Raw genomic sequence first — 15378 nt, 5'->3', positions numbered from 1 at the left:
TTCTGAGGATGTTGTTGAGGGAATACATGAGAGGAAGTTCTGCTATAAAACGTTCCCACAATATTACATGATTTAAAAAAGGACTGTTCTAAAGTCAACATTCAAAATACGTTTTGTAGACGTTATCGAGGCCTCAAGATTTTTTTAAATAAATTGTTCCAGTAATGCGATATATTAACAAAGGTGGAACATTATACAGACGATAGGAAGAACGCTAAGAACAAAAGTTTCAAAGGTAGAACGTTATTTGTTAAGGGAACACATTATTGAACATTCACGAAGCGTTTTCGAGACGTTATCGAGACCTCAGATGACAGAACGTTCTTTCTCGTCCTAATATATTCATTGGCTTAACCTTTTCCCAGGTTTGTTCTGTTTCGTACCAGTGAAAAGAAATTAAACTTTTCTCGACCCAAAGGGGGAAAATAAGTCAAAATATTCACACAATGCTTCTGTTTTTTTTTTTTAAAGTCTCTCTTTCATCGCGGCTCAGTTAAGACGTCAGCTTTTCCATCCACCTGTTGCCGCTAAGAAACTCCGGCAGCAGCAGCTGGAGGTTAATCGCCCCCTTTTTTCAAGCGGATCCAGGCTGCAGCCGAGAGGAGATTTTCCCAGAACGAACCCAGAAATACGATCAGACAACCTTCCAACCGCAAAGTCCACTTCTCTAACCTCCGGACTAAACTCCCGCGAGGCTTTTCTCTCTCGGTTTCTCAAGGAGGTCGAGATTACTCGGCTCCAAATTACACCCTCGTTGGGTTTATTTGTTTGTGATTGCATCCGTTTGTGCAGAGACTTCATTGTGCCACAAACAAAACCCTCTAATTTAAAGGCCTCTACGTGAAACTCTGCTATTAAGCCTGTAAGCTTCCGGTTGTTGAGCCCATTTTTAGTGTTAAATCTGAATGAGGGCTACAGGTGGTGATCCTGGGTGAGAAATTAGTTCTAAACCCAAAAAAAGAGCAGAATAAAGAGCTGCTTCAGGTGAGTAAATCACACACATGTTCTCTTCTGAGACATTATCGAGCCACAAATCAAGTTTTTCCTGCCGGTGAAACTCTGAACTTGGCATCATCTTCTGCAAAGTTTTATAAAATTTGGCAACTTCACTTCTCTTCATTTTCCCTCTCCACACCTTCGTTTAAGCATCACCATGATGCCACACTAATTAAAAAAAAGAGACTCATTGTTTTCCTGCTGGATGTAAAATGAAACGTTCCAAGCGAAGCCTGAAACGTGCCAAAGGGCCGCGGGCCACAGGTGTCGCTGCTCAGCTTCTTCTCTGACTTGATAAAGGCGACAAGCAGGTGTTTTATTTAAAACCGCCTCCCAGAGGTCTTCACGGATGTAAAAGTCTGGAAAATAAAGATGACAATTTGATAATTAGATGCCGTTCGAACATGCAGACAAACTGAAGAATAGATGCACCCAAAACCAGCCCAGTCTGCACAAAACTACGTTTCTGTGCAACTAAACTGTATCTGAGCTACATGTTGAGGGAAAATTTTCTTTCTCTCAGATGTGTTTCAAGTCAACATATCCTTTCAGGGTTTTTGTTTTTTTTTTTTTCTTTACTGCTCCTCTTGAGCCAATCAGTCAAACAATAAATGGGAAATCCTGAAAATGGAGGAAGAGCTTCAAACATGCTGTGAAATTTTTGTATTTTAATCCAAAACGTGCTGTTTTCTGAAGCCCTACGAAGTCCTTCTGGTGCCACAGTTTAACCAGGATTCTAACAAGTCGCCATCTTTTTAAAAGCGTTCACCAAAGAATGATATTTTCCTCAAAGCCAAACCAAAAAGCAAAAGTAAACAGCAAATAAAAATGAAAATAAGATAAACTTTGTTGATCCCTTTAGTGAGAAATGAGACATTAAAACACACCACAAGAAAGACAAGAGCACAAGAAGGATAAAAATAAAGATAGAATAAAGATTACTTAAACTCAAGCCTGACTTGTGCCTCCATCTTCCTCATCATGTGGAATCTGTGGCTCTTCCTTACAACAACACGAGCAATAAAAAAGCATTTCTGACTAAACTAAATTACATATTTTTAAAAACTGAGCACGAGATTAAACAAAAGCTTCTAATTCATTTATTGTTTTGTTTTGTTTTTGTTCCTAGAAGCGGTTCGTTGTCTCACAGCCCCGACCAGAGAACGCTGGCGGCCCATTGGTCGGCTCCTCGCAGGACTCCGCCCATCCCCAGGGGAAGGCTGAACCCGATTGGAGGATCCAAGTTTTCCGGCCCCGCCTACCAGCACCTTCAGGAAGTGGACTCGGTCGAGAAGGAGGCAGAAGCACAGAGGAGGTGAGAATTTGCCTTCAGTCCTGATTACGCCTCGTTTCAGTTCTGTTTCTCTAATTTAATACAACATAAAATATAATTAATTGTTATAAAATTAGAAAATATGAACTCTGGTAACTCTTTTATATTTATTTTTTTTCCTCTCCATAATTCATTCCCTCTTCAGGAGAGTATCTTTGAGAGACAATTTAGTAATTTTAGAAAAAAAAGTCTTTATTTCTGGTCTTTGAGTGTGTATGCAGGGATATATGAATACGATATTAAATTTAATGGGTGCAGTTTGCATGCAGGTCAGCTCTTATTAAATGTCCTTGACCTTTCCAAGGATGATAGTTTCCTGCATCGATGAGAACTAATTATTTTGAATTTAAATCAAATGTAATAATAGTTACAGCCTGCATACAGCATTACGTATAAATAATATCTGAATATATGTGCAATTTTGTGTTATTATCATAAGAAAGAGCTGCTTTACTATTTTTTTTTAATGCTTCTCAGTTGCATAAGTCACATAAAGCAGGTCTGTCATCTGTCAAAATAAGAAACAGAACATCTCCTCTAAATTACTGCATTATTTCTTAAGTATGAAACTGTATGTAGATACTTCAGGGAATAAAATAATGCCATTTATTCCCTTTAGGCACTAAGTGTGTGCATGTTTCTGATATTTCCAGATTCCAGACAGTCTCCTGAACACAGTTATGAAATAAAATATGTTTACTGCCAGTATTTTATGGTGAGACACGTGCAAAAACGTAACAGTTTTATAATACATAATCTATTTTCTGCTTGACATAAAGGCTAATATAAATAATCTGCATGCTTATTTATATCAGATGATGGGAGATCTGAGTAGTCGAGACTCTCCTGATGAAAATAATGTATAATATGTAGAGCTGGAGCTTCTAATGGCTGAGATAAGAGCTTAAAAGTAAAGGTAGTGAAGCAGCCTCATGCGATGAATCCCCTTATATAAGGCATCGACGTGTATTTGCTGATTGCATTCACGTATGAAGGCTGTTTTAGTGGCAGCTTCATGATGGGGGTATTTTTATCCTCACCTCCTTCTCTGCTGTATCCTCCAAGTGCTGAGTCACTCCAATGAAACCCACTGACTGAGACATACAGGCCCGCCGCGGACAAAGCTTTGGGTTTCATTTCAAGAGTGGATATTTCAAAGCCAATTCTCACAGAAAAAAAAAAGAAAAAGAAACCCAGCCTGCATTTCTTTTTTTAACCTCCTTCACTCCCCCTCATCCCTTTTGTTTTCCAATCTGCTGAGCAAAGATAAAAACAAGGTCATGCAGCGTTGCGGTCCGCAGTTCAAAGCCTCGCCTGGTGCTTTTTAAGGACGAGGTCCAGGCATCTGCATCTTTTCTCTCTGCTGCTTGTCGCATTAAACTCCGATCATGAGCGTTTTAATGTGACAGCCGAGCAGGTTGACCAGTAATTAAACCGCAGCATTCGGATGTAGCTCAGCAGACGGAGGGAAAATGATGCAAATGATCTGCAGGACGGTGGATTCGGTGTGAAAGGCTGCTGCTGTGCTCTGACCCACTTCTTTTTTTTTTTTTGGTGGACGGTGAGTCAGAGCTTCACCCACCTGGACGGGCAGGCTTCACTTCAGGCACTCGGGTCCCAGCGGTCCCGGCTCAGGACTAAGCTGCACATGACCTACATGCATAATGAAAGAAAAGAGCAGGAGGACACAACTGGACAAACACTCTCGCACATGTAGATACTGTATGTGCACCAGGGCTTGAGTTTCTCTGCCCCTCGATCGGTATTTACACAGGAACACTAAATACACTAAAGAGTGACTCACGAGCTGCTGTTCATCTCCAGATCTGGTGCTCTGTGCACAGCCTGCAGGCCTAAAGGTCCAAAACATCATAAAAGAACTCAATAATTTAATGTAAATAAGGCCACAGAGTTTGTTAAACTAATTAAATCAAGTATAGCAGCAGAAGAACTGAGTTAAAATGTGGGGGGAAAAAAGTTGTTAGCAGTTTTGCTTCTGGATGTTTTATTTTTCAGCTACAGTCACCTTTTTCTTCACCGTTTTAAAGTCCTGCAGCTCCATGGAAACGGAACAACCACAGCTAGAAGTAAAGAGACCTGAACGATGTCCCCTGTGCAGAACATAACACATACATTTAAATGCCACAACGATTATGATTATTTAATTTGCAAAAGTTCAAAGAACCTGGAGTAAACATTTACCAAACACTGAAAAACATAGTGGCTCTACATAGTATGAATACTTCAATACTTATATTTTAATCTGTTCCTATACGTGTCTCCAGTGTAACACTGCTGGCAGTTCAGAGGAAAGTTTCCTGAGTTTCTCTCATGTGACTGTTGGTTGCAGCTGAGTCACTCCTGGTCTTTTGTTTGCACGGGGAGCACAACATTTTTGTTTTTTACAGAATCCTGTTAGTGCACACCATTAATTTTGGGGAAGACATGTAGATTACAGTGATTTTGTTGAACTATGTCAGACGAACATGCCGGAGCGTTTTTCTTCCCTCGGCCACCGTTTCCTTCCGGGCTCTTACTTGAGGGGCTTCTGGCCACTCTAAATGTCTTCTGGCTGCTGTGAGTGTTCTTTGCTGTCAAAGTTTGGTCTTTTTTCTTTATTTTCGCTAAAGTCTGCGCACTCCACCGCACAACCTGAAATCCCCCGTCATATAAACATGCACAGATGCTGCATGAAAATCAGCCCCAGTTCGAGACGAACAGTTGATTCTGCAAGTTCCTACATCACCACATTTTCTAGTTGTCCCAAATGTCTCCACTGCACTTAAATTTGGCTGCACTGCACAGCCTGAAAATCCCCCGTCATAAAAAGATGTTGTGTAAAACTCAGCCATAGTTTGGGACAAACAGATGTTTCTGCATATTTCACCAAAGCAACACTGATTTGCAGGGGCACCATCACTACATCCTGGGCTCAGCATCGCCCAAAATGACGTGATTGGTTGAAAGTAAGACAAACAAGCCAGAGTGTGTTTTCATCTCATTCAGATTCTCATGAAGACCTTCTCTGGTTACTGTACGTGTCCTTTGCTGTCCAAATTTGGCCTCTTTTTCTTTATTTTTTTNAAAAAAAAAAAAAAGCAACCCGTCATAAAAACAAGCACAGATGCTGCATGAGATTCAGCCACAGTTTAGGATGAACAGATGATTCTGCAAGTTCCACCGATGCAAAATCTCTCTACACGTATTTGCAGGGACACCATCACTACATCCTGGGCTCAGCCTCGCCCAGAATGACTGTGATTGGTCGAAAGTAATACAAACAAGTCAGAGTGTGTTTTCTCCCAGCAACATCTCATCCAGATTCTCATGAAGACCTTCTCCTGTTACTGTACGTGTCCTTTGCTGTCCACATTTGGCCTCTTTTTATTTATTTTCTGCCCGTAGAGCATCTGTGCACTCACACTGCTGCACAGCATTTTTTTAAAAAAGCAACCCGTCATTAAAACAAGCACAGATGCTGCATGAGAATCAGCCATAGTTTAGGACCAACAGATGATTCTGCAAGTTCCACCAATGCAAAATCTCTCTACACTGATTTGCAAGGGGCACCATCACTACATCCTGGGCTCAGCATCGCCCACAATGGCTGTGATTGGTCGAAAGTAATACAAACAAGCCAGAGTGTGTTTTCATCTCATCCAGATTCTCATTAAGACCTTCTCCTGTTACTGTATGTGTCCTTTGCTGTCCACATTTGGCCTCTTTTTCTTTATTTTTTTTGCCCGTAGAGCATCTGTGCACTCACACTGCTGCACGGCATTAAAAAAAAAAAAGGCAACCCGTCATAAAAACAAGCACAGATGCTGCATGAGAATCAGCCACAGTTTGGGACGAACAGATGAGCAGGTTGTGCGCAGAACACGGGAGGTCACGCTCGCTCGCTTACTCACACGTAACACTCATTCAGTCAGCCGCACACTCGCTTACAGTCACTCCTGCCGGCTGAGTCACCGACCTGCATCACTCGCTCACCTACTCGTTCGCTCTCGAGATTCCACCGGGCGGCAGATGGACGCACAGATAGCGGCGTCGGCGTGGTCGGCCCGGGTCGCCATGGAGATGCTCGAGAAACAGAGAGACTAGAATCTGTTCCGACGCACAGAGCTCAAAACTAAAGCAGCAGAGAGGTGAACAGATGTGATCGAGCAGCGGCGAGATAGCAAATGACAGCCAGAAAGAAAGAAAAGGTTCCTGTTCTTTTCTGCGAGGAAGCCCGGCGTTATCTCAACAAAATGGCTGACAGGGAGACAGAATGTCCCGTGTCGTTACCGCCACTTTAAGATAAAGCTGTCTCCAAAATGGCTGACGAAGACGCCCGTGTGCATTTCCTTTTTTTGTTGTGTTATTTTTTCTGCAGCATACCGAGCTCACCCCGAGTTTGTTGTCGCGCACCGATGCGTGTACGAACCGTACGTTTGTCGGCGGTACAAGGTCACCGCGTCACACTCGGTTGGGGCGGATTTCACTGGGAATTTATCAGCAAGCTGAGGGGATATATTAGGGAATTATCCGTAGGGCAACGGATTAATGAAAATGACTGTTAACACTTGTACTTGTAATGAGCTCCCGTAAAAGATAAAAGCCCGGTCACTTATCTCACCTCGCTCGCGCACAATCTCTCTGTAATACCCCTCCAGCTGCTCCCGGGTCTATATTTGAACTGTGCTTCATAGATTTTTCTTTTGCTTTTCTTTTTTTTTTTTCTTTTCTGCAATCTGATTGTGTTTCAGCACATCAAAAGAGAGATTTGGCTGTGAATGTTATCTTGGGAATTAGCACCCTCGCGTCATCCTGGCTTATCGCTGGCGGGATCCCCTCCGTGGGCCTCTCCCTAAACCTCCGCCGTGGTTTTTTTTGTTTGTTTGTTTGTTTAGCGGAGAGCTTTTCAGAGATATAAAAAAAAAAGAAAACAAGGACGTGATTTCCGTCGAGTCAGAATTTAAAAAAAAAGCAGAGCACCTTCTCCGCCCACCGCTCAGTGTGTGTGATGAGTTTATTACTTCAAGTCGATGGCAGGAAGAAAAAAAAAAACAACAAGCCTTTGCAGGGGATTATGAATTATTACATAAAGATAATGAGGCTCTGCTCCACATTACAGCTGGATTTAGACACCGATACGCTGAGAGGAACGGTCAGTCTTCCAAACAGAATCCGACCCAGATACAGAACAGAGTCCTGGACGCGCCGCAGAAAGGCAACACGAAGTAAAGTCGGACTGATCAGCATGTGGACGAGCTGCTGGAAGATGCTTTAAACGCCAACCAGGCACCTGGATGGAGCGGCCCACCTCTGCTGCTCGACTCAACTCCTGCTGGACGTTTCTGCACCTCGTGGTTCCCGCTCAGCCTCCACATCAATTAAATCAGTAACCACGATGTTTTCCTGCTCAGATGGAGGAGTTTTAGTTGCTCAGACCTTCACCAACACGTCAGGAGGTTCTCGTAGCCAAACATGAACCCTAACGTCACCGTTTCACATTCAGCCGGAGGACATTTCTGCGTCTTGTTCTGCCGTCGTTTCCCGTCATTTTTACAGTCAGCTTCCAAATCAAGGTCGAAAACGGCCCCAGAATGTTTTTAGAAAAAAACACGCTCTGGTTAATTATACATTAGCCACTGTTTAGCACAAACATGCATGTTGACCCTCTGAACGCTGAGCAGTTTCTGTTTTTCATGACTGCAGGCTCATTTTTTACTGCAAAGTCCAAAACATCATAAAATAACTTAAATTAAGTCATTAATTGAGTGTAAATATGGCCAAAGAGTTCATTTAACTCATTAAATTCAGTTTCTAAACTAACAAAACTAACATTTTAGCAGCAGTAAAAATGAACTGACGTGAAATAAGAAAAAGTGAAGAAACAGTTGCTCTTGTTAATTCAGTTAAACTCCGTTTCTAAGCTTTTTTTTTTTTTGCTCCTGTCACTTTTTCCTCACTGTGGGCTCATTGTTTACTGCAGTATGAAGTCCTGCAGCTCTGTGGAAACATAACAACATGAAGAAGGAGCGAGAACTCATAAAAAAACATGTCTTCTGTGTGGTATACAACAGTTAAAATGCCAGAAATCCAAATAATAGATAAAGAAAAGCTGAAATTCTTTGATTATTTATTGTGTAAAAATTGGAAAAACCTGTAATGCAAAACATATCCAGTACTGGAGAAATAAATCTGGTGGTTCTACATACTATAGATATTTTTACTATTTACATTTTTTATTTGTTTCCATGCTTCAGCTCTACCTGCTCTGAGTACACGGCCTGCAGTTCAGCTGAGAACACCCTAAAGAAAAGCCTAACAAATGCAATAAAGTGCCTCCAATGTAATGTTGAAAATATTCTCACTCTATAAATATTTTACTGCGGAGGTTTTTAGGTTATTCAAAGTTCAGCCGAGAAGTCCCTGAATTTTAGTCACGTGACTGCTGGTTGCAGCTGAGTCAGTTCTGGCTTTTTGGTTGTAATAAGAAGTCCAGAATTTTTAGTTTTTCAGAGAACCTGGTTTCTGCAAACGGTTTAGTTTCTGGTCATTTTTAAAACGCTAAATTTTTTGGAATAAATAAATGGCAGCATTTTTAGCTGGTAAATGGTGTAATTTCTTTGTTTTAAGATTAAACGATGTAGAATCCTGCAGGCCAGTTTTGGGGTTCTTGTGTTTTGGGGTTCCCTGATGTAGGCGCAGTAACGTGGAGGTTCTTGCATGCAGCATGGAGGTTCTAATGAGGTCTTTAAAGGATTGCATGTGCACAGTAAACACTTGAGACAGTATCGCTGCGGGAGCGATGCAGCGGGGTGCAGCAGAACGTGATTACGCACAGCGGTGCATCTTTGCATCAAAAGTCTGTAAATCCAAAGTCAAACTGACTCAGAACCCAGAACGGCAGCAGCTCTGCGTCTGAGCGCCGACAGAACGTTCCTCTGCAAAGAGAGGAAGAAGCTGCAGCTCCGGTCCTGCGTCTCGGTGCACCTTTTAGTCGACATGCTCCGACAACAGATGAATAAATAACGTCTCCGGATCGCGGTGTTTTCCGTCCTGAGAGCTGAGTTCTCCCCGTGGCCCGGTTCCTCCTTCTGCATATGCAAATGTGGTCATTAATTATGGACGAGCAGCAGATACAAAACGTACAGTTAATTCAGTTAGAGGGAGCACAAAGGAGACGGAACGGAGACGGATGCAGCAAGCAGCGTGAAAACTGGATGTATGAGGCGACAGCATGCTGTGGACAGAACGCTAGAACCTGGACTGGTTCTACCCCACAGGAACCAGTCTGCAGCCGTAGATCCTCAGGTGGGATTTTTCTGACTTAAATCTGGAACCACCGACCTGAGAAGCTGCAGAACCTTCTGTTCTAACTGTTCTAAACCACTAGCGTCCAGCCACAGGAGAACGCTGTGGCGCTGGTTGGGTATGTGCAGGTTCTAGGTAGAACCAAAACCCCATTTTTGCAAGTTTTTTTAAAGACAGTTTCTTAAAGAGGTTCTTGAACAAACCCCCTCAAAGAACAGTCAAAAAAAAAATCATTTTTTGTTCCCAAAGTGTTCTGAGAAAGTTCTGCAGAGTTCTATTAATATTCTCAGCAGGAAGTTTTCTTTTAGTTCTCAAAGATGTTCTGAAAATGTTGGGTGACAACATTATTGGGGTGTGCTCTAACGTTCTCAAAGGTGAACGCAGCACTGAGAACGCTCTACGTTTGCCATTGTGCAAAATTGCGGAACATTGTGGGAACGTTTATAGGTTCTATAATATGTTTCCTCAATGTTCCACCTTTGTTAACGTAAACTGAGGCCTCGATAATATCTGGAAGAGATTTATAGAACGTTGCATCAAGAACGTTAATCCTTTGTTGTTGTCGTCGTTGTGGAGGCCTTCTAGGAGAACGCACTACAAAAGATGTTCCACCTTAAACATATCACGTTCTGTTAAAGAACACGTTCTGTCCTCTGAGGCCTGGAGAACGTCTGGACAACTGTTCCTGCTTTGTTATCATGGAACATAATCTGTGTTACGGACTTTTCGAACATTTGATTAAATCGTCTTCTTCGTTAGAACTTGTCGGTAACGTGAGCCGATGTTGTGGGAACGTTCCCCGCCAACCGTGAAAACAACTATTTGTGTCCACTGGTGGTTGTCGTATTGATTCATTCTGTAAACCTTTTACTCCGTTTCTCTCTTTTCTGTTTGACCTTCTGCTGCTCGCCGGTTCTCCTGAGCGCCGTATGAATACAGTTATTATTGATATTAGCTCAGAAACATGAAAACTAGCGGCGGAACGTGAGGAGCTGAGAGGAAGATTAAAACTTTCTGCCATTTTAACCCGATCGGTGCAGCTGAAGCGGCTTGAACAGGATTTTCAAAGCGCCTGATCTTGACCTAAAACTGTGACGACTTTCAGTTTTTTTTCTCAATAGAAAGAAAGAAACGAAAAAATGTTCGATCACCTCCGTCGTCCTTGACCGGAGAGTTTTCGAAACAAAACGCTGCTCGAGGCGCGTCATTGAAATCAATAAAATGAAAAATAAAAAAGTGAACTCTCTGTTACCTCTCCACTTATGTAAGAGGGTTTTTTTGGAGTTTTTTGTGTGTGGACTCGGATATAAAGAGATGAAAGAAAGATGTCAGACTCATCTGCTTCCCCCTCCTTGGTTAGCCGGAGCGATGGCGGAGGGCGGAGAGCGCTGCCTTTGTGTATTCTGCCGGGGCTTCGGCGTGGGCGTCTGAAAAGGCGATCGTGTTGAAACCCACCCGAGACAAAGTGACTCCGAGTAACCTTTAACTCCGCGTTCTCTTTGTTTTTCCGTCTCCTCCAGTTTCCAGGCGGAGAATCGAAGCTCCGGACGAGATGACGGCTTCCTAAATATGCAAACTCCTGTTCCCGTGGAGACGGCGTCGCCGTGGAGCGGCCGCGTGGAGACGAGCGTCGACCCCAGTGCCGCCGCCGCCACCCGCAGCCTGAGGCGGCCCGGCCGCCGCCACGGCAACCAGTCCCCGCCTCCACCGTTCCGCTCTTGCTCCATCCCCATCATCCCGTCCGTGCAGTGTCACCACGACAGCGAGGCGTCCTGCATGCAGACCAGCGTCGCCCCGGCAACCACGGCAATGTCCACCTGCGGAGAGAGGAGGGAGAAGATGGCGCCACCGCACGCCGCCACGCTGTTCTCCACTTCCTGCTCATCCGCCATTGGCCGGCAGCAGGACGAGGTGGCGCTGCTGCTGGAGGAGGCGCAGGAGCAGCTCCGGGCGTTGGCGCTGGCTCACCGGAAACAGGAAGAGGGCGGAGTCATCATCGGCGGAGGCGGCGGCGGCGGCGGATCCACGGTGGCGCCGGTGGAGGCCAGAGAAACTGTTTGCTTCCTGAACCTTAGCGGAGGAAGCGGCGGGTCGCTGAGCTGCAACGGACCCACGCAGACCCAGCTGCTCAGCCCCAGCCAATCACACAGAGACCTGGGCCAGAGCGGCCAATGAGAGGACTCGATTTCAGGACAGCGTCCGACCGCTGTGGGACGGAACTGCCGACGTGGAGGAGAAAAAAATAAAAAAGTGACATCATGGAAATTCTGAAAACGTGCCGATGATATGCATAACAAACACTTCTGGAGCGGCCGCCGCCTTTACACCGACCGGAAGACGAGGGAGAAAAAAAATATTTACATGCATTTATTTACAAAAAAAAAACAAAAAAACACTTCTACTTAGACAAAAAGAAACCAAATAGTCTGTCAAATCCATGGTGTTTTTAATTGTAAAAAGAATATATAAATATATATATAAATATATATGGATATAAATATATGGAATTCAAAAAGTGACCAAGTACAAAAAGTTGAAAAACAGGAATGATGTAACTATTTTTCTTGTTTTTTTCTTCTCTCCCCTCCCCGCCTCCGTTTTGTATTAAAACTCTGTCACGTTTTTTTGGGTGGGGGGGCTCGGACGTAACGGAGGAACTTTGATCGGCTGCGAAATCTCGACTAAAGGAGGAAGGAGGCGCCGCCGCACCGACTTCACCTCCCCCCCCGCCCCCTTTCTGCCTTTTTAAAAGAGAAAAAAAACAAAACAAACGGAACTGTCACACCCAGCCAAGAATTCCAGTGCAGCCCCTCCGAGTCAATCAGCAACACTTTGAGGATTTACAAAATAAAAGCTCCCCGGTTGTGTGTGTGTGGGTGTGTATGGGTGTGTGTGTGGGTGTGTGTTCGTGCTGGGAGGCAGCGAGTGGAAAATACAAAAAAAAGAAAAAAAAATCGCAGGATCTCGTTGGGAAGAATTCAGATTATTTTTCTTTTTTGTTACAAATTCTATTTTCACACACAGACACACACACACACACACACACTCACCTGTGCATTATTATGATTCTGATTACTTTGGTTGGTTGGAACGGACTGACGGAGGACGCTCGACTTCGGTTCACCACAGGAGCTAATTTTTATTTTTCTGTTTTAATTTTATTTTTGTTTAGTTTTTTTTTTTTTTCCATTTCTGGTTGTGGATGAACGATGCTGCTCTCTGACGGGACGACCACATGGTTTTGGTATTGAAACAAGAAATAAATGTCTCTATGTTGTATCCTATGAATTGGAAGCTTTTGAATCTCTGTATGAAGTGACAGGCAAATGTTTCTGGTGTCAAAAAGTCGAGAAAAAAGAAAAAAAAAAACAACAATAACGGTTTGAAATTTTTCAAAATAAGAGCTCTTTTTTGGGGGGTCATTTTGACATGCATGCTGGATAACATCAGTCTGGTTTTGCGCACACGAGAAATCATCCACCCAGATTACAGACGTGTTCTAAAAAAAAAAAAAAAACAATATGTGGTTTAATTCTTAAATTCCATCCATTAATGGGACGATCTCCTCGGAAAAAAAAAACACATTCAAATCCACGAAACTCTTTTTTTCTGTTGATGGTTTTAAAAGAGAAGGTTTTACTTTTATTCTGTCTCTTTCCAAATGTTTGCTGATGTCATTTTGGAATAAAAATTACACAAAATGAGTAAACGAGGGGGAACTCTGGCCTTGAAACAATTTCACCCGTGATTGGCTCACAGCGGCTCTGCTTTAAAAAGGGGGAAGCGCCAGCGGGAGCAAAAAAAGTTGGACGAGGAATTTTGTTTTTTTCATTCAGGCAGAAAAAAAAAAGAAAAGAAAAAAACCAGCAGCTCCGTGTGGAGGATCTGGCGTCCGTTCAAACCGCCGCAACTCAACCGGAAACTCGTATTTAAGAGGAAACGTTTGAAAATCACTCAATTAAAGGAGCAATTTAATTAAAAGTAAAGCAAAAGTTTGTAGGAGAAGAAGACAAGTGGGAACAAAATGTGTATAGACGAGGACAGAGGCCTTATTTAGAGATAGCTTCTGTATGTTTTGTGTTTCTATATGAAATGTGAACGTTACAGAGCAGATGTGAGCAGATGTGTTGGGTTCTACGTGGTTCCGTCTACGGTTCTCTTCCATTCACGTGATCAATGATTCACTCTGAGTCCAACCTGCTGAACCTTCGTCTGCAGCAAGTTTCTCTGATAGAGTTCTGCTTCTTTCTTTCTTTCTTTCTTTCTTTCTTTCTCTTTTCAATCTTTCTTTCTTTCTTTCTTTCTTTCTCTTTTCAATCTTTCTTTCTTTCACTCTTCATGTTTCCGTGCTGCCACTAAACCCTGAGAAGCTCGTCTTCAGGATCTGACAGTTGAACCTCAGCAGCTGTGTTTGTTTTCATAAAAACATCAGTAACTTTTAACTAACACAATGAAAAACAATATAAAAGTCTGTGAGCATCGTGCGAGTCAGAGTTCTTGTCTGAGCCCAGAACCAGAACTTGTTTTAACAACGCCGTCTCTGGAGCCTGAACATAAACCTATGTCCTGGTGATGAACACACATTTCCATTTTAGTTGACCCTCCTGTAAGAGTTATGACTGAAAACCACAATGACTCCTGCACGCGGGTACTTGAGGTTCTTCAGGTTCTTCAGGTTCTTCAGCAATGTGCATCAGAGCGTCAGCAATCGGAGCTGCTTTGACGTCGTGAGGTTTTGTGTTTGATTAGGAAAACCTGACGGGCTGCTTCCTTTGTCATTAGTCACAGATTCAGAGAGAACAAATCCCCCTCTGTGCATGATAGTTAACACTTTATTTAAGTTAACATGAGGTGTGAGTCGGGAAGATGAACACATGGAGGTCAGTGCAGCCTCGAAGTCGGCAGAAACAGATTTAGGTGCGAAAAAAGCCAGAAAAAAAAAATCTGTTTCAATGAATCTGCTCAGTATTCTAGTGTCTTCGTTTTCAAATTTATTTAAATTTGCATTATTTTAAAAAGCAACAAATTCTACAAAAAATTAATAATACAAAAATTAGAACAAAAATCTGCCAAAAAAATTGTGTAATGTGAACATTGTTTAGCAAAAAAAAAAAAAAGAGATCGATGCGGCCTTGAAGTCGTGAGCAACACATTCGGATGCGAGTTTCCATGAATCTGTTTAAGTTTTAATTCATTCATTTATTTTAATCAGTTTGTATTTTTATTGATTAGAAAAACAAAATTCATGTTTAAAAGAAAGTTTACTAATTGTTCTAAATCACTGTCGTCTCACAACAGGAGGAGAACGCCGCGGCGCTGGTCGGGTGAGTACAGAACAAATGGTTCTTCTTCACACTGGTGCCGTAGAACCACTTTTAGTTCCACAAAGAACCTTTCAGCAAGAGTGCAATGTCTGAAAGGGCATCTGGAGAGAACCCCTCAACGAAAAAAAACATTCTGAGAAAGTTTGCAAAGTTCTACGAATATTTTCAGTAGAAAGTTTTCTTTTAGTTCCCAGAATGTTCCTCCGAAAGGTACAATAACTATACAGGTTCTGAAAATGTTTGTTAGACCACTTTGATGTAACGTTGCACTGAGAACGTTCTTCCTTTGTTGTCATGTAACACTGAGGGAACATTTTAATGATTCTACCCGTGTAATGTGTTCCTAAACAACATCCCCAGAACATCTTCAGAACGCTGGAACCAGAATGTTCCCCCTTTGTTAATATATCGCACTACAGG

The 15378-nt window shown here is 42.7% G+C and overlaps 1 protein-coding gene across 1 annotated transcript in view; it reads left to right on the top strand.

Moving 5' to 3' along the window:
* LOC103366921 (pro-neuregulin-3, membrane-bound isoform-like) overlaps positions 1 to 11809 on the top strand; it is a 234189-nt gene extending 222380 nt beyond the window's left edge. Inside the window, exons 10-11 of the mRNA XM_008294788.1 lie at positions 2126 to 2311; positions 11155 to 11809. Coding sequence (XP_008293010.1) covers positions 2126 to 2311; positions 11155 to 11809 — 841 coding nt within the window. The remainder of the gene's footprint in view (positions 1 to 2125; positions 2312 to 11154) is intronic.
* Positions 11810 to 15378: the final 3569 nt, after the last annotated feature.

This window comes from Stegastes partitus, unplaced genomic scaffold, assembly GCF_000690725.1.
Source record: "Stegastes partitus isolate 25-593 unplaced genomic scaffold, Stegastes_partitus-1.0.2 Scaffold995, whole genome shotgun sequence".
In the NCBI taxonomy this organism is placed as follows: Eukaryota; Metazoa; Chordata; class Actinopteri; family Pomacentridae; genus Stegastes; species Stegastes partitus.
The sequence above is the reverse complement of the archived record's forward strand: the minus strand, read 5'-3'. Positions and strand labels throughout refer to the sequence as shown.